The sequence below is a fragment of the Acartia tonsa genome, chromosome 4, assembly GCF_053477335.1.
Source record: "Acartia tonsa isolate MP-2025a chromosome 4, ASM5347733v1, whole genome shotgun sequence".
Taxonomy (NCBI): Eukaryota; Metazoa; Arthropoda; class Copepoda; order Calanoida; family Acartiidae; genus Acartia; species Acartia tonsa.
In genome coordinates this window covers 18,564,431-18,590,862 of record NC_137263.1, presented here as the reverse complement: position 1 = coordinate 18,590,862, position 26,432 = coordinate 18,564,431, and the positions used below count along the sequence as shown (strand labels likewise).

General features: G+C 32.0%; 1 protein-coding gene across 2 annotated transcripts in view; it reads right to left on the bottom strand.

Moving 5' to 3' along the window:
• Window positions 1-26,432, bottom strand: part of LOC145318025 (uncharacterized) — a 120,463-nt gene that overhangs the window by 32,562 nt on the left and 61,469 nt on the right. For both annotated transcript variants that reach the window (XM_080159339.1, XM_080159338.1), the window contains exon 3: window positions 22,950-23,547. In XM_080159339.1, the coding sequence (XP_080015465.1) occupies window positions 22,950-23,547 (598 nt within the window). The remainder of the gene's footprint in view (window positions 1-22,949; window positions 23,548-26,432) is intronic.

Genomic DNA, 26,432 nt, shown 5'->3' with positions numbered 1-26,432 from the left:
GGATAACTTTAGAGATTTAGCAAATCTTCTGAAAGAAAGGTACACCAATGTGTTGCATGTATGTGTTGTGTTGTGTTTATGTACATTCATTTTACTTAAAACTAAGAATAATCTTGATTATAATGTCAACATCATTATACATTATAATACAAGGAAATGTTTCCATGTTTGATAGATATTTTTGTGTGATTTGGCTATTGAGATACCTTAACTAATACCTCTGGGACGTATAGCTAGGCCTTTATTATAGGTCCAAAGACATCCCAGCAATTGCAAATAACTAACCATTTGATTGTACAGCCTTTGTTTATAAAGTCCTAACTATTGGGCCTATTATGGGCCAAGGTATTACTCCTACTCTTACTATAACGCGCTTCTGATATAGCATCAGTAGGTACATCTTTTAACTTTTTTTTAAATATGACGCGGTTAGGGCCATAATTCGAATCCACCACCTCCCAAACGACGAGTATATGCACAATGTGTTGCGCTACGGTTATCTATAATACAAAGTAGAACAATGTTTGTTTGTCTGTTTGTTTGTAGCGAAGGATCTCGCTAACCGCTGAACCGATCGAGTTCTCCTTTACAGGGTAGCTTCTCATAGGTCCCGGGAAGGTTTGTAACTATTTTCTTGGGGGGTGGGACAGCCCCAACCCCCCAAAACAATGAAAAATACCCCCCCCCCCAAAAAAAAAAATTCTTTTTAAAACTAAAATTCAAATAGTGGGGTCGACTACCCCCCCCCCCCAAAAAAAAAAAAAAAAAATTCTTAAGGCAAATCCCCTATAGGCTAGGGGCAAAGCCGCTAGTTATATTATAACTGAAAAGCAGTAGACAGAATTATTTATTTATCGCATCGTATAATAGACAACATTCCGCGGATATTAAAATGATAAGATTAAAACAAGTTTTGTTGGCCACGAAGGGCCGAAAGCCCGGCTAACCAATTTTATTCTATTATTCGTAGAAAATTGTCTGTAATACGATTCTATACATGATTTCTCACTGTGGATGAGAACCGGTTCTAATTAAGCATATATTAATCGGTTTGGAAACCATACTGGAAAATTTTATGAGCAGATATAAAAATTTATATAACATATAACGGTGAAAGAATTTGGTGGACAATTATGAAATTTATCTTGATTTAGATAAGAAATAGTTATTCAATTAATTTGATTTATGAATATAAAATTGATTGTATGATTATGAATAATTGTGTGTGATCAATTTGAATATGTGTACATAGTAAAAAAGTAAAAATTTTGGGATAAAACTTTGTGCACGCCACTGTTTCTATGCGTTTTATGCTCCCTTCGAAAATTTATATTTTTCATTGCAAAAATTGCTTTCGTTACTACTTGGATGTTGCACCAGATTTGCATGTACTTTAATTATAATTTTAACCTCGCAGCTGGCTAAAGTTACGATACTTCCCATCCACCTTCTTACCATATACTATATCCATTTTTACGTTTACTATTATTAGCTCTTATGATGTATGCTGGTATTGGAAGCAATCCTTCTTGTTTCGTGTAATTCTGTATAAAAATGAAAGCTAAAATAATATGCTGAATTTGGTGTTATTTTTATTTTTCTTTAGTCAACATTTTGAATATACCAGAAAAATTGAAGCTGAGTCAATTCAATGTAAAAGTATAGATGTATAACCCAGACAACTACCTGGCTTTAGTGGTGGGGACCTTTTTCGTCTGCTAGCAAATTACTTTCTGTACTGTTGTAGCGATTATTCTGTGTTTATATTTCCGACGCTATTGGATGATATTCAAAGATCCGAATGAAAGTCGGCACATGGCCTGGTCTCCACAATGTGGATAGATTTATATAAAGCTCGCGTCCCCTTTATTTTTTTACTTTAATGTCAATTCTATTTTTTTATAAAAGCGAAACCTTTCCAGCATTTGGCACTTACGCCACAGAGCCTGAATGCGAATTCGTTGTTAAGGTCTTTTTGGCAAATATGGAAAGTCTTGTTAGATTTTTATGATTTTTGGTCACAATATGTGAAGTGCATCTTTTCTACACAAATTATAACATATCAGGGATTTAAAGGGATAAGACAATAGCCTATACACTTTTGGGACTAGTGTAATAAATAAACAGCCCAATGTCCCCTTCCTCCCTGACAACATGTAGAGGTCGATTCTTAATAATTTTGGGAAAATAAGTGCGTTAATTTAATGTATAACAACATAATATGTATAATTAAAATTTGAATATTAAATAAAAGATTTATCATTGTAAAAATATATGATAGAAGACTTAACTTTTTATAAACTTTTTGTATGGCCTACTAGAAAAAAGGTTTAAAATTATTGTAATCTTAGAGTTATCAATGAAAGGAGTTTAAGTTGTATGTATGTACCTTAGATATAACTGTTTAAAATGTTAAAATTGCTTGTTATTTCTGTGCTACTTACGAACATAATTGTCCTTGTTTTCGAATACAAACAGCAGGGGTAGGATAATGGACGATAAAAAAAAACCACCCTTCTTTGAAAATAGCCATTACTCTATTCAATCTGTACTGGCAGCTGGGCACCTAGAATCAAGAAGATCTGTATTCAAAGTGAGAGAGGTGGCAGAAAAAGAGCCTAAAACCATCTTAGGCCTATGTGAAGCTTTCGAAAACTGGAAAATTCAATGGGTGTAGTGGTATTGAAAATTGACAAACAGAAAAAAATGCCTTTTCTTAGTAGCTCTTTCCCATCATCTGTCTTCGAATCAAACTTTTTGTCTTCAAATTTTAACTTTCAAATTTGTTGACACAGAAAGTTGAGGCAATTTCCCCTGTAACTGAAAGTGGACCATAAAGTCAACTTTTTCTTGATTAATTAAGGTTAGGTTAGGAAAGAATTAGCAAAGACTTTTCGACCCTGCAGGCATGGCCCCCCACTTTGGCTATAATATTTCTTTAAAAGATAAAAATTTAGGAAAGAAGGCAAGGGGGGGGGGGCTTCTGGGGTTCAGTGGTATGTTATAGGAAGTATATCAAAGTTAAATTCTTTTACGAGAAAAGAAGTTACAATTCCATATACTGCAGTAGATGGATGTTTGTCTGTCTGTTTGACCGTCAAGCGTGTGTTATTTAAGATATCTCAAACGGTAGATAGATCAGTAAAGGTTTTAAATTTTTATAAAACATTCGTGTTTTTTTTATGGCGTTATAATAACAGAAGAAAAGGTTGACAACGAGAGTTGCGTTGTGTGTAATGATTAAAATGTGTGCATCTTAAAACCCCATAATTCTCGTGCTTATTGCCAAAAAGCACACATGGGGAGGGGGGAGGGGGAGGTGATGGCACCACAATGGATATATTATTACTTGGATCTTACACCAGATTTTCATGGTCTCTAATGAGGTAAAACTTGGAGCGGGCTAAAATAAAGGTTCCCCCCTTCCACCATATTTACCCCATCCCCTCCCCTTTTTCTTGATGAACGAACTGTCCAATAAAGGAATTCCATGTAAACAAGCTTGACAACAATTTTCCCTTGTCATAATATCCACGAATATATTGCATCCAAATGGCACCACTTATGCCAAAAATCCTATTCAATGTATAATCACATTGTAATGTATAACAGTTAGAAAAAAAAGAATCCATTTTTCGTGCTCTTTCAAAGAGCAAAGCCACTATTGGCTTCCAATTTATATAACAAGGAAAATATGAAATCATTTCAATTTAACGGTTCTTAATTAAAGTATGAAATAGGTATTATAGAAAAAAAAATACTTTTAAAATGTAGAAAAAAAAATTATAAGAAGTGTCCTTTATCGCAAATGGATCATCAACAATCTTTAAATCTTATGCCTATTTAAGTAAGTTTAAGTAAAGATGTCCAACCCCCTACATCCCTCTTGATAAAGATATACACCCCTCTAAAATAGCCAATGGGGTTAAAAAAAAGTCAGACACCCCTTAAATTAATGGGGATGTGGAAAAAATAAAAGTAACGCCCTTCCTTTTTTTGCAATTTTTAGGGGGCTGAGTTGTGGGCTAACATGTAGTTTTAAGGGATTATACCCAAGTTTCTATATCTTATCATGACTCAGATGATTAGAGAGAAAGAATGGCTATGGAAATGGTTCAATAATCATTTCACCACCACTTATCATATTAATCATACCGGCCATGCACATTCTCATATTTCTACAATTTTGCCATGTACATTTTTTTCCCAATTGCATAAACTACTCAGATAACTTTAATTTGTGACACAAAAAAAAACTATTCCAGTATGGCTTCGAAACCGATTAATATACACTTAATTAAAACCGGTTCTTAGCCATACTGAAAGTTCTGGCCTTCGGCCTCTCGGGTCTAACAAAATTGGTTTTATTTTTTTTACTTTTATCTTAATATTCGTTGAAAACTGTCTGTAATACGATGCTATACATAATTTTTCAGTATGGCTAAGAACTGATTCCAATCCAGCGGATATCAATCAGTTTAGAAGCTATACTGGAAAATCTTTTAAGGTTTCATTTTTACACATTTGTCACCGTTTAATAACATTATAAATTGAAGCAAAAGTTTTTCCCAGCTGTGCTCTGCAAAGCCCCAGGTGAAAAACTATGTATGCCAAATGACCTGTGCCTAAACCTTAGATACCTGGCCTAGACCCAGAGAGGGAGAGGACAATGAGCTGTTTATTAAACTAGCCACCAAAGTTTTATAATAACATTTCTTATTTGTTGGCTTAACAACTTTGGTTACTTTTGTTTAATGTCCAAACGTTTCCACCACTGATTTTTTATATCCACTGAAGGGGTAATTTTGTGTATCATCATTAAGGATGTACATCAATTTATCGCCCATTGTCTTATCCCTGTAGACCCCTGGATAGTGATAATGTGTAATTAATAATTTGTATCTGACATTTGAAAATATAAATCAGTTATTTTTGGTCTTTTGTTTCCTATGTAATGCAATACTGTATTACTTCTTTTTATTATTACTTTTTTGGTGCTTTTGATGTTCCATAAAGTGCATGCCGAGCACTGACCTATCCCCCCCCCCTTCCACTTTTTTTTTGGAAATAATTGAAAAAAGGGGGAGTGAGAATTATTTTTGTATGCCCTGCGGGAGGTCATAACCTTAAAGGGTTTATACCTGCGATGCCCTAACAATTTAGGGATACCCATTTTACTATATAACCCAACTTAACCTGTCCTAAAAAAAAATTCTGAAAGAAACGGTTGACAAGGATTTATTCTATATTTACTTTATTTAAATATGTTTAAACTATCAAACCATTTTGTGGTTTTCCATACATATATTGTAGAAAATTTCTAGGACATACAATTTATTATCTGGTTTAACTTTAATTTGCAAATTTTATTATTATTAAAGCTTTTCTACAATTAGAATTAGATGTCTGTATGCAAAGGTTAGCTTTGCATATAAATTCATGCCCTATTTAAAACCTAACATGGAGATTATTATAATGATAAGGCAATGTCAAGCATAGCAACTCTATAGTCATTATAACAAAAGGCCAATACATTCATTTTAAACTTATTTAAAGATCATTTTGTTTTGGTTAAAAGTTATGTTTGTTATCTTTTTAAAAGCGAAGCTTTTCTATAATTAGGGTAGGACCGTACGTCTGTACGTAACGGATAGCTTTTTTCGTTAATTTAGGCATTTTAGAATTGTCCTTTCGATTTCAAACTTTGCATGATGATTCCTGTAGTAGTTAGGTACGATAGCAACGGTTGCAACTCTATAATCGTTACCAAAATGTCAGTACATACATTTTAAACAAGTTGTTTTTTAACTTTTTTAACAATAGTTTTATGTGATATAATCATCAGATTGATCTGATTTTTGGAGTACTCATTCCTATTATAATAAGGTACAATATTATAAGCGAAGTCCTAAAAATGTCAGTATGTCCTTAAACAGTATTCTGTATTTAAGAAGTTTTGCAACAAATTTATGTATAATTTTTTTTAAACTTGTATATTTACATTTTGTATATTCGGTTTTGACACTCTACAAGAGTAATGTTCGTTTTTATGGATGTTGTCATCCTTGTTGGGATATAATCCTTAAAATCAAGAAAAATATTCTTTTAATAACGGAAACTTTATTGCTTTTAAGCGAATTTTAAAATCTGTTTACAACTGATGTAAAGAAAAACTTTATATCAATTTAACAAGGATTTTATTTTTCATGTCCATACGTAGCGCAGCAATTACATAAAAAAAAATATAGGGATAGGGAGAATATTTAATTATTATATAGATCATCACGAAAAACCTTTCCTAAAAAAAATGTATGCTGTGCGCTCTTTGGTCAAAGGTATGTTAACCAAGAATCCATTAAGGACTGACAGACTGACGGGCAGACAAAGTAAATTATAGATTAGCATCGCTGCTACCAATGTGTATGAAGGAAATGTGTAAAAACTGTATGTAACTGTACTCTGTAATCTGTATCACTTAAAAAGCATAAAATGTGTGTTTACTCTCTCGTGATATTTTGTTCAGTCAACGTGAAATTTATTTTCAATGATCAATATAAAGCTGTCTGTTTTGCAGGACCAAGGGATGCTTATTATAAAAGAAAAAAATTTAATGATGATTAACAAAGTAACCCTTCTGTAGATAAAAATATTTGCTTTAAAAGTTTTGACAATGCTAGTTTGAACCACCCAATTATTAAGCAACCGATTAATGGAATGCTCTTCCAAGACTTTGGGCATTAGTGTGATATATATTCCAATGTCCCCTCCCTCCCTGATAAAGCACAAATAAAAACTTTTTTAGAAGGCTTAGGCTCATCGGAGCACTACATGATTCTCTGAAGCCAGTCGTAACCTTACCTAAAATAAAAACATATTTTGTTAATAATCTAAATAGGGTTTCTGTACAAAATGCAGCATAATATTTATAAAAAAAATTTTTACTATGAAATAAGATTTTTTGGATGGGGCGAAATGTCTTCAAACTATAGGGGCGAAACGGGTTGTGATTTTATGAAAGGTTTTAGAAATGTCTTGAGGTAGTTTTAGGGTGTATTCTACTCTTCCCCTTTTTTTTAAAAGTCCCTCATAGGTATGAGCATAGCCGTAGGTATATCAATATAGAATAGTATGCTATAATTATGTGTATTATATGAACTGTAATTAATTTGGTGTATTATCGACAGTATATATTTACAGATACATACTCTGCAGTATCTTACTATTACATACTTGGTAAAAAGGGATAAGTAAAGTATACATATATATTTGAATTCACCACTAGCCTCTAGGGGGTTCATCTCTAGAGATTGGTAGGGGCTCTCCTCTCACCCCTTGATCAAATGTTTTAATTTTTCGGAAAGGAAATTGTCCCAGCTCAGTTGAATAAAAATATCAATATTATGCCAATTCCCTTAGATAGCAAAAAAATAAGCAGTCAAGCGGTTATCGAGATCTTAGAGGGACAGACTTCGCCCTACTTTTTATCACATGTTAATAAGTCATTTTTAATTTTAAAATAGATTATATTATTAATATAATTATAAATATATTGCTTAGAGACTCGGAGTTCTCAGAGTAACTCCCGACGGACAACAAACCCTTTAAATGGAAACTTTAACTTTGCTTCTTAATGTGAGCTGCCTGTTTACGGGACAAAGCTTACTTATGTATACTCAAACAACAGTGTAAATCTGATACAGCAATTTAAAAATTCCAAATTGTTTCTTCAGAATACATATACCTTACACCGAATACCATTATAATAGGCACATAGAACAAGTAGATATCAACATGTAATTGGTTTATTGATTTCTAGTAACGAGCAATGCTATTCTGCAGGTTTTGAGAAGAAAAATCCTGTAGTTATCAAGATCTTAAAGACACAGACCGACATACATCCATCCTCCTATATTTTCCGGAGATAAAAATATAGAATATGTAAGAAACAATAGTAGAAGAAGTGGCGTGCAGTCCGAAGGTGTTACCCCCCCCCCCCTAAAATGCCTGCCTTCTCCTTTTTCACACCCTTGGTCCCTTATGGTGAATAACTGTGCACACCAATGAGTGGAAGTATACGGAAGTGGTGAAATAAGAAATTCTACTCACATGTTCTTACTTCTCAAAAGCATTTTTTCAATAGAATTTTGCCCCTTCAACTCGGTATATGCAGTATATCATGCATAATATTAAAGTACTTTGGTCTGGTATAGTATGAATTATTAAAAATGTGTTCTAACTTGGTTGTTTAACTTTATATTTATTTTTATCCTTATATAAAAGTAGCAGGATGTATATGTGTGTGTAGAGAAGGATCTCGTTAACCGATTGACCAATATGGTTCTTCTTTACCTTGAAACTTCTTATTGGTCCTGTGTTAATAACTATTTTTGGGGTTGAGTACCATCAACCTTCCAATAAAAATCGCCCACAGAATAACGCACCCCTTTGGAAAAATTACGTGCACGCACCGACAATGAAACACAAGGGATGTTTTCTTAAGATATAAATATTTGTTTTTCCTTCATTTTTGTGTGGTCAATTTCAGGGGTCTTAAGGGATAAGACAATGGCCCATAAATTGATGTACATTCCCAATGATGATATAAATATTTATCTCCTACTTTAGATTACAATTAGTGGTTAAAATATTTGGACACTCAACTTGATGTACCAAACAATAAAATTTCAATAAAAGAACCCAACGTTAGTAAGCCAACGAATAAGAAACTTTTGGGACTAGTATCATAAACAGCTCAATTTCCCCTTCCTCCCTGGGTCAATATTGTTTTATTATTTGTTTACCTTACACAAATCTATGTAAAATGGCAAGTTTAAGTAAACATTTCTTACTCATTTTTAATTCTTTGTTTTTTCTAAAAATAGATATCTATATTGTTTAATTTAAAAAATTCTGCTTGAACAAAAATGCTTTAAATTTTAAAATATAGCTAATAAGCTATTATAAGCAACCAATCGAAGTAAACCACCACGCCCCCCCCCCCCCCCAGCCCCCATTTAAAAAACTGTTTTTTTCATTATAAAAAAGTTAAAGTTTTGAAAAAATTGATGTAATTTCTGTTCTCTCTGTTCATTTTTTTAGTGCCTATAACAATAACTATTACCAATGGATGTATTATTACCTTGATGTTACACCAGATTTTCATATTTTCTAATAAAGCAAAATAACGATAGCCCCAATCTAACCCCTTACCCCCTTCCCTCGCCTTCTACTGGATGAACGAAATGAGTTTCATATTAGGAAGCTAAATTGACGACAATTTCCCCCTGTCATAATATCTACGTATACTTTACATCCATTCTATTACCAAAATGAATTATCCCAGCTTCTGCTGAACTTTGTGTATGTGTGTGTGTATGTGTGTGGTAGCTACCTATGTAGAAAGGTTCATAAATGTCTATTGCAAGGTCAAAATGTCCAGAAAAATGGTAATTGAGTTCCTAAAATATGCTACTACCGCTAATTATGCTTCATATTGTTTAGCTAAATCTTTACCCTCCTTTTACAGAATCCTTAAAAAAGTTCCTCTTTAATCCACTTTGACTTTTTTTCAGATGCTCGTCTATTGCAACATTACCAGGGACCTGAAGGGATAAATTGATGTACATCCCCAAAGATGATACATAAAGTTACTTTTCTGTAGAATTGAATTAGTGGTTGAAACGTTAGAACACTCAACTTAATGAACCAACCAATCACAATTTACTAAAGTCCCCAAAGTTGTAATGCCAACGAATTAGAAAATAATACTTTGAGGGCTAGTGTAATAAACAGCCCAATGTCCCCTCTCTCTCTCTGCCTATTTTCACTCATATTTCTTGACTTTTTAAATAATTGTGTTGCATTTGGTGGGTTAGGTTAGGTTACTATAGGATCCACAGGGCTAGTGCCCGATGGGGTTAAAGCACCTCCCAGTGCTTTAAACAGGACAAAGATTTAAGGTCTTTTAAATTGTTAAATTAACTTATACCTTTAAATATACCACTGAACATCCCTTTCCCCTTTTTTTGTTCTTTTTAAAACGATATGTTTCTAGCCTTTCACAGGGCTTTAACCCTCCGTGCCCCCTATCCCTACGTCCTCAAATTTACTTTTACTTAAGATAAGTCTCCAAAATACTTTTTATTTTCTTTAAAAAGTTTATTTATGGTCCATATTAAGGGAAAACGCCTTAACATTGTATTAAGTAGCTGCGCTACACAAAATTTATTTATGCCTTTTTTTATCCATTTGACCTTAATGATTTTTTAATAGTATTCAAAGCGGAACATATTCATCAATGTTTTCAATATTGGCGTAATTATCCCCTGCGCGGTTTCCCTTAAATTGCCAAGTCGTGCATGGAACCCCGCCCCCCATATTTTGATATAAGTTGAAACTAAGGTGGGGGTAGCAGCTTTCCGTGTGTTAGTGTTTTACTTTAGGGGTTAAGTTAAGGTATAGGATAGCCCAGCAGGGGTTAAGCATAAAACTAACCCCTCCCCCCTCCTTATTTTTAATATTTCAAAAAAGAGGGAGATGGTATTCTTTGCTCAGGAGACATTTGAAGGAAAGTACCACGTATAGCATTCTGTATTTTGTGTTTTAAGCAGAGTATTTAACAAGAACAATTACCTCCATAGTATTCAAAATTAAAGAATTCTATTTGGATTAAGTTAGCATTGGTTCCTTTTCGACCATATAAAATACATAAAATGATAAAGGCAAAGGCTGACCTGATATCCAGCTTTAAAACAACATCGTCGACAAAATTATAGTATTTTATTCAAAGGTCATGACATCTAGGTGGGTATTTGAACTTCTTATTCAAATTTATCTTCCCTTGTGACAGGTAACTTTGAAACTCCTGGCTATGACGTTTTAGAGAAATAAGGTGTAATTGTTAAAGATATCGAAATATGAAATACTAGCGGCTACACCCATAGAGGCCTATTCGATTTTTTTATGATTTCACTTGGGAGGGTGATGGCACACTCCCCAAAAATAGTTCTAAACCTTCCTGAGACCTATCAGAAGCTACCCTGTTAAGGAGAACCAAATCGGTTCAGCGGTTAGCGAGATCCTTCGGTACAAACAAACAGACAAACACACATCCTGTTACTTTATAATAAGGATTTATAACATAATTTAAATCTGAACATGGTAAAAAATTTTCTCGTATTCATTCGAATCCGGTGGATAGGAACCGGTTCTCATCCATACGAAAAAACTATGTCTAGCATTGTATTATATCCAGCTTTCTACGAATATAGAAATGTACAATCATAAGATTAAAACCAGTTTTTTTAGCCGGTGCCTTCGGCACCTCGGGGCTAAAAAAACTAGTTATAATCTCATAATTGTACTTTCTATATCCGCGGAAAGCCGTTTATAGTACGATGCGAGAAATAACTATTACATTTAATACAGCAGAACTAAGAATAACATTAGGTATAAATATCTACGCTTAAATGCCAGATTTGTAGGCCTTTTGCGGGAAAGAAAGACATGCTAATTTTATTTTATTATTCCAGCAAATAACATAATTCACATAAAAAAAAGTTGTTGATCATTTTGAATTATTGGTTTTAACAGTTAACTTTTTATTGGCGAATAATGTATGCTGCGCGCACAAATTTTGGCATTAACAGTTAGGAGGGTGAAATCATATTTATAAAAGCAGAAATATAATCTATGATTACGCCTATGTCCCAAGAAAAAAAATGTATGTATGATTCTATTTTCCCCTTTTTTTTGGTAATTAAATCATCGTTGTCGATATGATTTTTATAACTTTCAGGGACAAAACTGGAATGGTACATTTATGTTTACATACCAGCGTATTCATGAACATTGATTTCCTTATTTAAATAAACATGATAGTAAAGGTAAATAATAGTTATTTTTCTAAATATTACATAAAAAATTTATGCAGTATTAGAAATAACATAAATTAAAAGTAGTTTGTATTTCTATTATGTCGATGTTAAAAAAGTAAATCCCTATTTTAGTTTTGTTGAATGGTACATTACAAAACCATATCAGTCTAGATGATATCATTACCAAGAAAGGCCAAATTGGATTGGTAGATTATAAAATTCATATCGGCCATGATGATATCCTTAACAAGGGAGTGGAAAAGTAAATCGTACATTACCTTTTTAGAGGGTCAAAACCGTAATCATAAATTAAAATTCTAACTTAATAATATTTATTTCTCGCATCGTATTATAAACAGCTTCCCGGTGATATAAAATGTACAATTATATGATTAAAACCAGTTTTTTTAGCCCCAAGATGCCAAAGGCACAACTAAAAAACTGGTTTTAATCTTATGATTGTAAAATTTTATATTTGTAGAAAACTGGATATAATACGATGCTAGACATAATTTTTTCGTATGGATGAGAACCTGTTCTAATTCCTGGATATTAATCGGTTTCGAATAAATACGATAAAAATGGTTTGAACCTCCTAACTGATTAAGGTGTGGCCACACACACGCACAAAACTATATTCACACAATTCATCATAAAGTCGTTTTTTCTGACTACAAAATTTACAATCTTAGCTAGCCCGAACTGCACATGTTTTACATCAGGGAGGGTGGGGACACTGGGCTGGTTATTACACTAGTCCCCCTAGTTTTATAGTATATTTATTCGTTGGCTCAACAACTTTTCTTACTTTTTAAATTAATTGGTCCATTAGGTTGAGGGTCCAAACGTTTCAACCACTAATCGTAATATACAGAAGGAGTAATTTAGTGTATTATCATCGGGGATGTACCTCAATTTCTATTGTTCTATCCCTTTAGATCCCTGACATGTTTTGCATGCACAATTCTATACATATGGGGTCCTATCATTTCCCCTATGTGTCACATTGTCATTGGACTGTAAATTTCATCAGAGGTGAATTCTTAAAAAACTTTTGCCCAACTAAAATCGGTTTGCCCCAACTAAAATCAGTGAGTCTATTGTCTTATCCCTTAAGATTTCTACACATTATCAAAAGTTGAAAAACATAAATTATAACTACTGCCATTTCTATTTGATTAACTTTTCTATACTTTATTTGTTGTCGTGTTATTTTAATTGATTTAGAATATACATACGTGGATATTATGACAGGGAAAATTGTCGTAGATTTAGGTTGTTAACATTGAACTCTCGTAATTGGTCAGTTCGTTCATCCAGTAGGAAGGGGGATGATGGGGTAAAAGGGTTTGGATGGGGGAGATTGTTATTTTAGCCAGCTACAAGTTTTAATCTATTAGAGTACATGATAATCTGATAAGATCAGTAAGAATAAATCAATTTTGTGGATTTGTGGAATTGATGGCCCCTTCGCAATATTAGTTTATGTTATAGTTCATTGTTAAAAGTCAAACTCGTACTCGAAACAAAACTTTAGTTTTGGCTCTAACAAATTCTTTTGTTTTTGTATTTAATTTAATAATCCGTTTCACATCTCTTATAAAAAAGAAATCATAGATTGCCTTTTTTATTATATTTACAAAATGTTTATCCGTTAATATGGCTAAATAGATAAGCTACAAAAACTATAAAATGCTCGACTTGATGAACATATACATATGATACCAGACAAAAAAATGACCTTAGGCACGTGTGTCTATGTTGGATGCATATAAGGAATGTCATCTCTTCAGCAATAGAGACATGTTAATGGATTTATTATTACTTGGAGATCCCCCCCACAAATGAAAAAGCTTGGACGCCCTTGCTTGCAGGTTTCACCAGATTTTCATGTTCTCTAAAAAGTAGAACTCGCAGCGGGCTAAAGTAACAATACCCGTCATCCACCCACTTTATTCCATTCCCTTCCCTACTACTGGATGAACTGACTGACCAATTAATGAGTTCCATGTTTGCAAACTAAATTAACGACTTTTTTCTCCCTGTCATAATATTCACGTATATTCTATATCATTATCCATTGACATATTCTATTTAAAATACTGACACATGGTTTTTAAACAATAAAAAAAATTATAATTGCAAGTAGAAAGGTATTTTGTCTTTCATTAAGCTTTCGCTAACGAGTGATTGAGTTATCTCTTTTAGGGAATCTTCACATAGGTCTCGAGATTGGTTTAGGCTATTTCATTTTAAAGTCTTGATATTGATATAGGTTATCTTTATTTACTTCCTTCTTTAATTGCTAGGGGTGCATCTGACTTTAAAATTTAAAAAAGGTTATGTTCAAACAAATTAATAATTGGAGGACTAAAATAAATGGGACTAAAATTGTCTTTAGGAAATATGTCCCTGCCCCTGGCTCCAATTATGTCCATCTACTGGAAAAGAATGAGATGAAGAATGTTAGACATTTTTAATCTTTTTTTATATAGTTATTGGAATTTTTCACATTTTTATAAGCTCTGCTTTTTATCATGTATCTAACTAAACTTATGGAATTATTGAAAACTAACTGCTACGCCCCCTAGCATCTAGGGGCTCTGTATTTGAAGATGCAGAGAATGGCTTTAAAAGTAGCTTAAAACCACCCCAAGACCTAAATCTGAAAATAGACAAAACTATCATCGGAATGAAGCTTACATAAAACAGAGAACACATTCGGTTCAGTCGTTTTAGATATCTTAAGCTTCAGACAAAAAATATCCTCTACTTTATTTAAAAGGATAAAAGTTTACAGATATGTTAGAAACAATGAGACAAAAAAAGTACTTTAAATTGTTAAAAATGAATACGCTACAAGCATCCATGTGCAATATACAAAGCTTCCTTCATGAGCACAGTCTATTCAGATCACCTGTTATGGAGATCTATTAATCATAGTACAAAGAATGATAATAAAGCCAGATATTTAATGTGGTCCTAAGACGATATTCTGCAGAAAACTAACTCTCACGAGATTGTTTAGTCCTTTGACACTGTACATAATTATTATCTGATTGGTCTGTCCTTAATTTTTTATTCATATTCAATTTTAATGTTTGTAAATGAATAATCAATAAAATAAATATCTAATCTACAAAAAAAAAACCTTTGATTGTATGACCGTTGTTTTGGAGTCTTTAAAGTAAATAGTAATAATTATCATCCTCCCATTGGTTAATATCGACGGCACGCACCTGATTAAGCAGCTATATGTACATTTTTCATGTATTTTTATATGATTTGCTTTTATTCATTTGTCTGGACAAAGACCAGGGGTTATAGATGGATATTAGTTAACTAAGATCTGCAAATCGAAGTATAATAAACCAATGGATAGCTTGCTAACACATTTATTGGTCAGTTCGTTCATCCAGTAGGCGAGGAGGGATGGGATAAGGGGTTATTTTAGACAGCTGCGAGTATTGCTTTATCAGAGTACATGAAAATCTGGTGCAACATCCAAGTAATAATAAATCCATTGCATTGTATATCGAAGTATGATAAACCCTTCATTAATTAAACACGCTTGGTTTTTTATTAAATGGATAAGTTAGGGTACAATGTTTAGCACTTTCGATATAAGTAAATGATAATAAAAAACCCATAGAATGCGATAATAACTTCAGAAAAATCGAAGAAAATAGTTTTAATACTTAATTAACGTTTTTAAGTTTTTCTTCAAAAAGTTTAGATAAGATGCCTTTAAAAGTCGTCTATGATTTTGTCAGGGATAAAAATGTAACTTTAAAATAAGAATTACAACATATTTTTTCAATTAGTACAAAGTAAAATTTTGAACATTTTATTGATCAGTATATTTTTTAAAATGTGAAGTAGAAACCTGAATATTTTATCATGAAAATTGTGTTATGATTTGATTGTCTGCTAGATTACAAGAAAAAAGATACTGACAGTACTTGTTGGTTCTTTAAAAATAATTAGGTAGATTACTTTCAGAACCCCTCTTTTTGCAACGTTATTTCAATAGAACAGAGCCGTAGTCTTAGTGTACTCAATATCTAGACAGCCAACCATTGTTTTAGAATTGTTCAATTTTTTTAACTTCTGATAAAAACAGAATTAATGGTATTTTTGTAAATATTATACCTCCAAGAAATGGCTATACTTCCCAATCATATGTTGTGTGATATTTAAGAGGAATTATTTTGATATAATGTCATTAAAATATTCGTTGAAAAAAGTGCTATTCTAGCTTATACTTTACATTTTAATGTGTATGATAATTCAAATAAAAGATAATGAAGATTTATATTATATTTAATTGTTATAATTATAAAGAAAAACCTGGAAACAGTAAAAAACTGACTTTATTTTATTGACGTAGGGAAAATTTTGTCAAATATTTGAATAAAAAAACAATACAAAACAAAATAAATTATTTTTAATATAGTCACAAAAAGGTTTAATGAGTTTAGGAAATATTTCATTCAATAATCATGTCATTTAAACTCTATCACACAGAATACAGTGTAAAAAGATGTTCTCGTTTTAATTTTAAGTAATTTCAAATGCATTTTAATACCTTTTAATGATTTATTTTTTGAAACATCTTTTTATAAAATGTTATTGATTTTTGAAGTTATATGTTAAAATGTTTTTAAATTTTGTTAACATTTTGTTTTAAATGTAGAAAATTGGTAATTCTAAACATTCAAAAAATGATTTTATTAAATTTTCATCACTTAAATTGCATGTTTGATGAAATTTTCAACTGATAATTCAAGAAAAATCGTTTAAGTTTTATTATATTTTACTTTGAAATGTTAAAAAAATATAATTATTGTCAAAAATGTGGAAGTTATACTTTCCTCAAAAAAAGACCTAAAACATGCAAATTAACACGTGTAATGAGATTTTTTTTCTTTCAGGTTTAATTTTAAGTAATTATTGATATTTTTTGTAAAAAGGATTTTATATAAAAAGTTTTAAAACTCGAGTTATGTAGTGGTTCTAAAAAAGGTTGCGAATTTATGCAATTTTCTTGCAAAAAAAATTTTCTAGGATTTTAAAAATAGCAAAGGGTGTTATTAGACGTACTTACAGATACAATTGCAAAGTCATTTTGGCCAAACACTAAAATAAAGTTTTGACATCTGAGGGTCCAACCGTGTAAAGCAATACAGACGTGGGAGTACAATTTTTTTGCATATCTTTAATACTCTATGATTTGGTTCTACGCCTTAATCCACTTTAGGCCAGGAGGAGATGATCTTTCCATAACTATATTTGCTTCCTATTTTACACTCTACGGATGATCAAATACTTTATGTTTTTAAATATGATTAAATAATTTTAATTGATAATTATAATATACTTAAAATATCATTAAATTATCATATAAATAAATCATAGTTTAGAGGTAAAAACACTAGATTTGACCCACTATTTTGTCGTGTTCTTTATGATAGTATTCCAATTGAAATGGATATTTAGCCGTTCTCAAGATCTTAATGTTTCATGTAAGTTAAACATTATAACCAATATAACTTCAACCACGTATATCGTGTGACTTTTTTTGTGCGGTTTTAGTCAGTTATGTGTTAACATCGAAAATGCATCAACGTAATATTCTGCTTAATAGTCACCCTTTTAAACCTTTTAAACATAACATTAAACATGGCATAAATTTAGAAAAATGTCATTTAAAAAACTTTGATTTTTTTCTCCTAAATTAAGATCTGAAGAAAGGGGATTAATAATCTGAATGTAGGAAGGAAAATATATGAATATTATATTGAAAGGGCTACGGCCCCTCCCCTCCGCCCCCGCTATGCATAAAAGTTTTATTGTATGTAGTTTTCACAGGGAGGAATGGGACACTGGACTGTAAATTACACTGGTTCCCAAATTTTTTCTCATTTGTTTGCTTACAAACTTTGAGTATTTTTAATTAAATCTAGATTGAATGGAATCTAACAGTGTCCAAACTTTTCAACCTAAACTTTTAATCTACAAAAGAGGTAATTTTGTTTATCATAAATTCATCTTCATTCATCTTGTCTTATCCCTTAATATCCCTAAGTTTTAATGTATATAGATGTTTGGGAGTAGCCCTGTATAATATTCATCCCATGTACAAGACAGTAATATCACACACAAAAAAGCTCCTTTAAAAACCTTTGAATATTTTATGGCTTTTGTGGATCTTATCTTTTTTTGTAATCTAAGGTTTTCTCTAAAAGGATAATATGCAGGTTTTCATGTGTTTTTTTTAGTAGCGAAGTTATTCTATTACTCACCTAAATCTGTCCATCTGTCACGCTGATGACTCCTAGGACATCAAGGTCCAATATTAAAGCAAAGCATCTCTATAATTAATTAAACCTTTAGTATGAAAGCAACTCCAAAATACAGTATCCTGTATTTCCGCAATTTTTGTTAAATTTTGTTTAGACTTTCAAATTAATGTTCTGATTATTTTCTGTCCCTCTACAAGAGTTTTTGTTCGTTTGTCCTTTCTTCTTATTTTAGAGCTTTGCTTTTATTTATGTTGTCATCCTTGTTAAATAAATAAATCCTGAAATCCGCCCACTTGTATAAAAAAAAGCCTTTTACACAATTCAAACCCCAAAAAAGGGAAAATATTAAATTGATATTTAAACAAAATGTAAAATGGTTGTCAAATAGAATGCAGATAAACAAAAAAAGGAAAAAAACAAGGATGACAACATAAATAGAAGCGAATTAACAAAAAAAATTAAAGTGTCGCACTCACATTTACATTTTAATAGTTATTAGTTTAAAAAAATTATACATTAAATCTACATTTCCTTGATTCAAAATTCTTAAAATAACTTACTTACTATTTCATCCATAATTACAAAGATAATACATCGTTGTCCTAGGAATCACCTTAACTCATATTAATTAGCAGACAATCCATACATGATTATCCCATCTTTTTCTGTATATTCGGACTGTGAAATTAAATAGGTGCACCTGTTGGTAGCTAAGGCACTTTTCCTTCTAACATACAAGCAGCTACGCTTCTAAAGGCCTCATGCATGGGGCACTTGAGGGATGGGAGGGCGAGCTGGAGTAGACCCTCCAAATTAAATTTTTAAAATTTAAGTTGTTAAAGAGATCCTTTAGCTACAGACAGATATAGAATCATCCTGTTACTTTTATATAAGGGATAACCAGTATAAAGAAATTAGATCTTTAATCTTAATTGGTTAATTATCATATAGATAAACAAATTTCACTTTTTAAAAATTGTGTAAAAAGATGTCATTTGTTCTTAATCCTTATTAACAAAGTCGATATCGTCCATAACTGACAAAGCTTAAACGACACTGAATTAAAAAACAGAACAGTGAAAATGATTGTCCAGAAACCAAATTTTTTTGAATTATTGTCTAATTAGAAATATTCAAAATAAATTTAGATAACTTCTAAGTCCTAATTGTAGAGGTGCTATGATGATAATGTATAAGCGAGACAACTACCTGGCCCAAGTGGTTTCGTCTGCTAGCAAATTGATTTCTGTTATTTTGAAGCGACGCTATTGGCTGATATTCAAAGACCCAGTTGAAAGTCACCACAGGGTCCCCACCTGTGGGTAGAGTCCCCTCTATTCTTTTGCTTTTATGTGCTATGCTTGTAACAGTGCGCCAAATCACCATATAAATAATGAATGACTCTAGCAATTTGTCAAAATTAATCATAAAAATTGCTAAAATCATGTGTCTTCATTTAGGACTGTCAGTTCTGCCGTATGGAAGTAAAAACGATCAAACTCTAAATATAAAAATCTTCGCTTTTTCTCAAATTATATTAATATATCTTAACATGGTGAGAAAATGTGATAAAGTTTATTTGTGTCATCATATCTCTGACATTTAATAAAAGAAAAGAATTATGAGATAAGGATTACTTACACATGTTCCTAGAAAATAAATGAAAAATCTCTTATTTTTATACTTCTCTGTTTTTTATACCGCGACTGTAGCATAAAACGTAGCACATGAAGACGTTAAACAATGCAATTAAAAATCAAATTAGAGAAATGCCTTCGCCTGTTCTCAGCCATACTGAAAAATTATGTATAGCATCGTATTACAGACACTTTTCCACGAATATTAAAAAAATAATAAAATTAATACCAGTTTTGTTAGTCCGGGCCTTCGGTACCTTGGGGCTAACAAAAACGTATAATTTTTAATTTTAAAATCCGTGGATAGCTGTTTATAATACGTTGCGACAAATAACTATTCCAGATTGAATTACAATCTCAGTTGCATTAAAATTGATAAAACAATAAAAGGAATCTTTTATTTAAAGATAGCCAAATAAATTTCAACTACAAATTTTTTGTATCTAGGTGGAATTACGAAGGCAGTTTTTAACTTTAATATTTATTTATCGGAACGCGTTATAAACAGCTTTCCGCGGATATTAAAATGATAATTATAATAGCCAAAGGCTCGGGCTAACAAAACTGGTTATATTTGTATGATTTTTTTTTCATTATTCGCAAACAAATTTCTGTAATATGATGCTATACATGTTTTTACAGTTTTGCGGAGAACCGGTTTTAATCCAGCGTATATTAATCGGTTTCGAAGGCACACTGGAAAAGCTATTAAACCTGACATTAACGACCATTCAGCTAGATAACAACAAAAGTACGATTTTACGCGCGTTTTCTTCCCATGTGCGTATTGTTGTATTATTTGGTCTTGGACGATTTAAAACCTTTTTAGAATTTATAAAGAATACAGTTCTTCGCTTTACTGACTTGATCCGTTTATTTCACTATATAAAGATATGCAAAAATTCTCCCTTAACCATCCAGATACCGTTTGCAAATAAAAATTGCAAGGAACGCCAAAATGTAATATTGTTGTACACTACAGTGGTAATATATCATTGTAATATTTTATTATCTTTATCGCACTTTTTCTACTCTATTATGTTATAACTAGCGGCTACACCCCTTGGGACCCTTGAGGGGGTAAGTCGACACCCCCACTTTCAATCGTTGTTTTTTAAAGTTATTTTTATGGGGGGGAGGATTATGATTCCCTCTCCGTAATTGGTTGAAAACCTTCCCAGGACCCGGTTCAGTGGTTGGAGAGATCCTTCAGTACATACACAGAACCTGTTACTTTATTATAAGGCTTATTTACTACTCGTCCCTAGCCTAGCGATGGAGGAAGTAAGGTTGGCACCCTAAAAATAGCCTTCTGAACCCCTACCATTTGAAGAGAGGGGATGGGGTACAACTTTATGTTAAAATGAGAATCTAATATAATGAAAAACTATACTAGGCTTTTGGTTGATTAGAGATCCTTAAAATACAACAGGCATTTTATTTCTTTTTTCTTGAGATAAAAACATATAATAAATGTAGAATGTAAGACAAACATGACTAACAATATCCATAAAAGCAAAGCTCGAAATTATTGGATGGACGTATATTTGGTATATGTTCTATAAAAAAAACTTAAATTGGCGTCTTAAACTTGTTTTTTAAAAGAAAGAATTGTTTCTTTACCTTTAGAGTTCTGAAATAATCATATAAATACTTAAGCTAGGTTTCATAATAAACGACAATTCATTTGTGTATAAAAGAATCTTTATCTTTACGTACTTACGTATCGACGTACAAACCCTAAACCTAGAGATTCCTCGCTGTTGATAAATATAGTTCCCTGGTTGAAAGCATTTAAAAGTAGAATGCTGAACCAGCAATTACTAATGACAAATTACTTCTTTACATTGTTATGAGAGGAGGAAATTTTAAAATTCACATACACAAACAATGTTTAACTTACACTAACAAAAATTCAGTTTTAAACATTTTTCGGGAAAAAAACGCTAGGCTATGCGATCAAAAAACATTAAAAGAAAAAATCTTCAATATAAAAAAATTTGAGACAAAAAATCCTCTAATGAAAACAGAAATGAAAATGTTAATGCTAATCTTTCTAGTGCTAAGCGTAAAATTGACTTTTTAAATCAAAGTTTAAGATGACCGCTTAAAAGATGATCATTATTGACATATTGACGATTGATATATTAGCCAGCTGCAAGTTTCAATTTATTAGAGTACATGATAATCTGGTGTAAGATCCAAGTAATAATAAATCCATTGTTGATTTATTTTTGAAATTTGAATAGCTCCTAAATAACTGCTTGGTATGTGTCTATTGTATTGTGTGTATCATATCAGGGGGGGAGGGAACATTGGGCTGTTTATTACTCGAGTCCAAAAGTTTTATAATAACGTTTTCTTATTTGTTGGCTTAACAACTTTAGGGACTTTCAATTAATTGTATTGGTTAGTTAATAAAGATGAGTGTCCAAACATTTCAACCACTAATTGTAATCTACAGAAGAGTTGATTTTGTGTATCATCATTTTTGAATACATCAATTTACGAGTCATTGTCATATCCCTTTAAATTCCTGGTATGATATAATGATGTCTTACCATATGTCTAGCTAACAATACAAAATTATCCCCACACACCCATAATTATCAAAACTAAATGTATCATATCAAAGATCTCAGTACTTAAAGAATTGTTTGTTATATAATAGTTATTTATCGCATCGTATTATAGACAGCTTCACGCAAATATTAAACTGGTATTAATATTATGATTTTATGATATTCGTAGAAAACTTGCTACAATTTTTCTTTCTAATAAACACTTAAGCGAGCGGTTCAAGAGATCAAAAGTAACTAACATGATATCTTAGTGGGTAAAAGATAAGATTTTGGAAAAGAATTAATTTGGGTGACAGAATAACGGGTATAAATCAAATCATAATAGCGCAACCGCACTTTGCAATTTTTCCACCGAAAAAGAAAGAAAAGCTAAGCCCCACTATTTATAAACAATATACACCAAAAGCTGCAATTTTTTCATGTATTTCATTGAATCGCAGCAACAGTTAAGATGTACGTGTATTTTCCAATATTCCCAGCTGCAGCTGTCGAACCTTGTTTTAAAACTGTAATAAATTTCAATTGAATCCAAAAATTAAATGTTCTTACCTAGTTGTAGGAGAACCGTTTCCAGAGTCATCACTGTCACGTAACATATCAAGAAAATTTGGCTCCGACTGTCCTGTCCCTGTCAGGTTCAAACTTTTCATATTTATCTCCCGCCTCCGGGTCACCTTGGTAAACTCGCGCGGGTCCTGCACGAACGCCTGCTGCAGGTCGCGCATAATTTTCTTGCGGATGGTGCGCTTCATGGACAGATGGCGCTCCAGGTGGCGCACATCGTGCTCGGTCAGCGTGCGCGAATAGTGAAGCTCTTTGCGCGACTGGCGGCCCTTGCGCGTTTTGCGCTTCTTTTTATCACCGGCAGAATTATTCTGTTCATTTTCCTCACTAGAGCACAGCGATATAGCGCTGTCTGTCTGGCGGTCATTGCCACATGTGTCCTGGTAGTTACCTGGCAGCTTTTGGTAAAACCGGTCATATGTGCGCGGCCGCTCACAGGGCGAACTTCTGTCCTGCCATTTTTCTAGCTGTTGTTGATACCTGGGCAGCCAGGGGTAGCTGGCTGGGTCAACCTCTTCTCGGGACCTGGATATGCCAGGCAAAGGTACTCCAGACCTCCGTTTGTCAAGGTCAATAGGATTACCTGAAAAATAATTTAGATTTAAATAGATTATTACACTAGTCCCCAAAGTTTTATAATGCTGTTTTCTTATTCGGAGGCTTAACAATTTTGGGGTCTATTCTTGAATATTGATTTGTTGGTTCATTAAGTGTCCAAATCACTAATTGTAATCTACAGAAGGAGTAATTTTGTTTATAATTTTGGGGATGTACATCAATTTATCGGCCATTGTCTTATCCCTTTAGATTTTCATGTTTTATTATTTTTAAGTGGTTTATTTACAAAATAATTAAAATACTGAAAATAAATTTTATTTTGTAATCTTTAAAGAATTTTAAAACACCGATGTTTTTGTTGAAAAGATTTCTACAATGAGACAAAGTACACTATCAGAACATCTTTAAACAAGCATTTCATTCCTTTTAAAGGCAAACATGCTATCATGATAAATTTTGGGACAGTTATTTTCAGACACACTGAGAGAGAGAGTCGTTCACCATTATTTTCTTTAGTGTATACTGTATAGTGTCCATACAGTGTAGCATTATTTAGTGGGGAGATAGCATTCTTCTACAGGGTGTAGTGTCCATACAGTGTAGCATTATTTAGTGGGGAGATAGCATTCTTCTACAGGGTGTAGTGTCCATACGGTATAGCATAAGTAGATGGGGATAAGATAACTTAAATATTTTGATATCCTTTGTAAAAAGCATGCCATATTTTTTTTTTTTTAATTACAATAATCAATAATCTCGAATAATGTCCTCATATATTAAACGTTCATATGATTTCAAAAGCAAGCTTAAACGTAGTTTTTATCTCCTTCTGTAGATTATAAATAGTAATGGAAACGTAATAGTAATGGACAATCAAGGTAATGAACCAACCAGTTAAAATCCAATAAAAGTCCCCAAAGTTGTTAAAAAAAAGTTATTATAAAACTTTGGGGACTAGTTTAATAAACAGCCCAATGTCGCATCCCTCCTAGGATAAAATACTAAGCGTCACAGACCGACCAACCAGCGAACACTAATGATGTTTTGTAGTAGGTACGCTATTTATGAATTGTGTGTAACAGTTAAAGTTTTTGCTAAAATTGTTGTTTAAATGATAAGGGATAATTTTAGTTTCATTGTATTTAGACTAGGACAATAAAAGATCATTGTCAGATAAATAAATATGGATTTGCATCCCTCGTCAAATTTATATAAAATTATGTACTACTTAATAATAAAAAACTAAGTTTAATTCCTATATTAAAATTGACACAAAAAATCATCAGATTTTTGCTATTTTTTTAAGTTTTTGTTTGTAAGAATTGTAATAAATTTTAAAGAATTTATTTAGTAAATTTAATACTTTAATAAAATATCAAAAAAATCGTTTTTTCTAAATAAGATTGTCAATTTTAAGATCTAATTGACCGCCGGAATTTTAAAAACCCACATTATGCTCAAAATAATTTAGTTCTTATTATTTGCAACATTCACAAAACACCAACCATTGTTGTTGTAATCGATTTATTATTACTTGGATGTTGCGCCAGAATTTCATGTACTCTAATAAGGTAATACTCGCAGCGGGTTAAAATAACGATATCCTTCATCTAACCACTTTAACACATTCCCTCCTCTCTTACAAGATGAACAAACTGACCAATAAATGTGGTGTTATCAAAATAAATTAAAGACAATTTTTCCCCTGTCAATATATCCACGTATTCTATATCCATTGTTGTTGATTACCCTTTTTTATCATTAAAAGTCATCGCAACTTCACCCCTTGATTTAATAAAAACCACTCCTAAAATTTTCTTTGTTTCAATTTTCAGCAATCAACAAAATTCCAAGTAAAATTGAAGAGGAACTGAAATTTTATCTAGTATGCAGCTACCAGGGGTTAATTTTTAGAATTAGAAGAGGATTTTTTTTCATTTTTAAGCGAAGCTTTTCTTTAATTAAAGCCTGGACGAAAAATGTACATAAAGTCGTATCAAATTTTGGCAAAGCTATTCCATGTAGATCTTTGGAAAAGCTGGATCAATTAAAGTTTTACAGTTGCTCATTGTTTTTTATTTTGTATATTCAAACTTAGTTTTAGCGAGCTTTGCTATTATGAATGATTTCATCCTTGTTGTAAAAAAATCAAATTTGAGGAAGGTGATGAGAGAAATGTAAATTATGTTGATAAAATGCAAGCATTGGGGATGAGGATATGAAGGGATAAGACAATGGCCGATAAATTGCTGTACATCCCCAATGATGATACACAAAATGTGCCCTTTTGGATTACAATTAGTGGTTAACACGTTTGGACACTCAACTTAAAGAACCAACCAATAAAAATTCACTAGAAATCCCCAAAGTTCTTAAGCCAACTCATAAGAAACCGTTATTATAAAACTTTGGGGACTATTGTAATAAACATCCCAATGTTCCCTCCCTCCCTGGGATGGGAAAGGAAGGGGCAAATAGAATTAACCTCTTTCTGCGCCCTAACCTGAATAAATAGACAACTTCCAGGGTTAATCAAAAGAAAAGGGTGCCACCAATGGATATAGGATATATGTGGATATATTGACAGAGAAAAATTTGTCGTCAATATTAGCTTGCTTATATGAAATTGTACATAATTTATTGGTCAGTTCATTAATCCAGTAGGAGGAGAGGGATGGGTAAAAGAGGTGGTTGGGTCGAATCGTTATTATCAGAGTACATGAAAATCTAGTGCAACATCCAAGTCAATATAGATTGTTCTACCACGAATTCTTATTTGATTTCTTATAAAAATTAAATTGCAAAAGACAATTCAAATATTTTTTTTGAACAAATTTATTAATGTAGTAATGTGATTTTCTTCTTTTTAAAGCAGATCTAAGTTAAACTACTTATTGAAAAGTCTTTTTT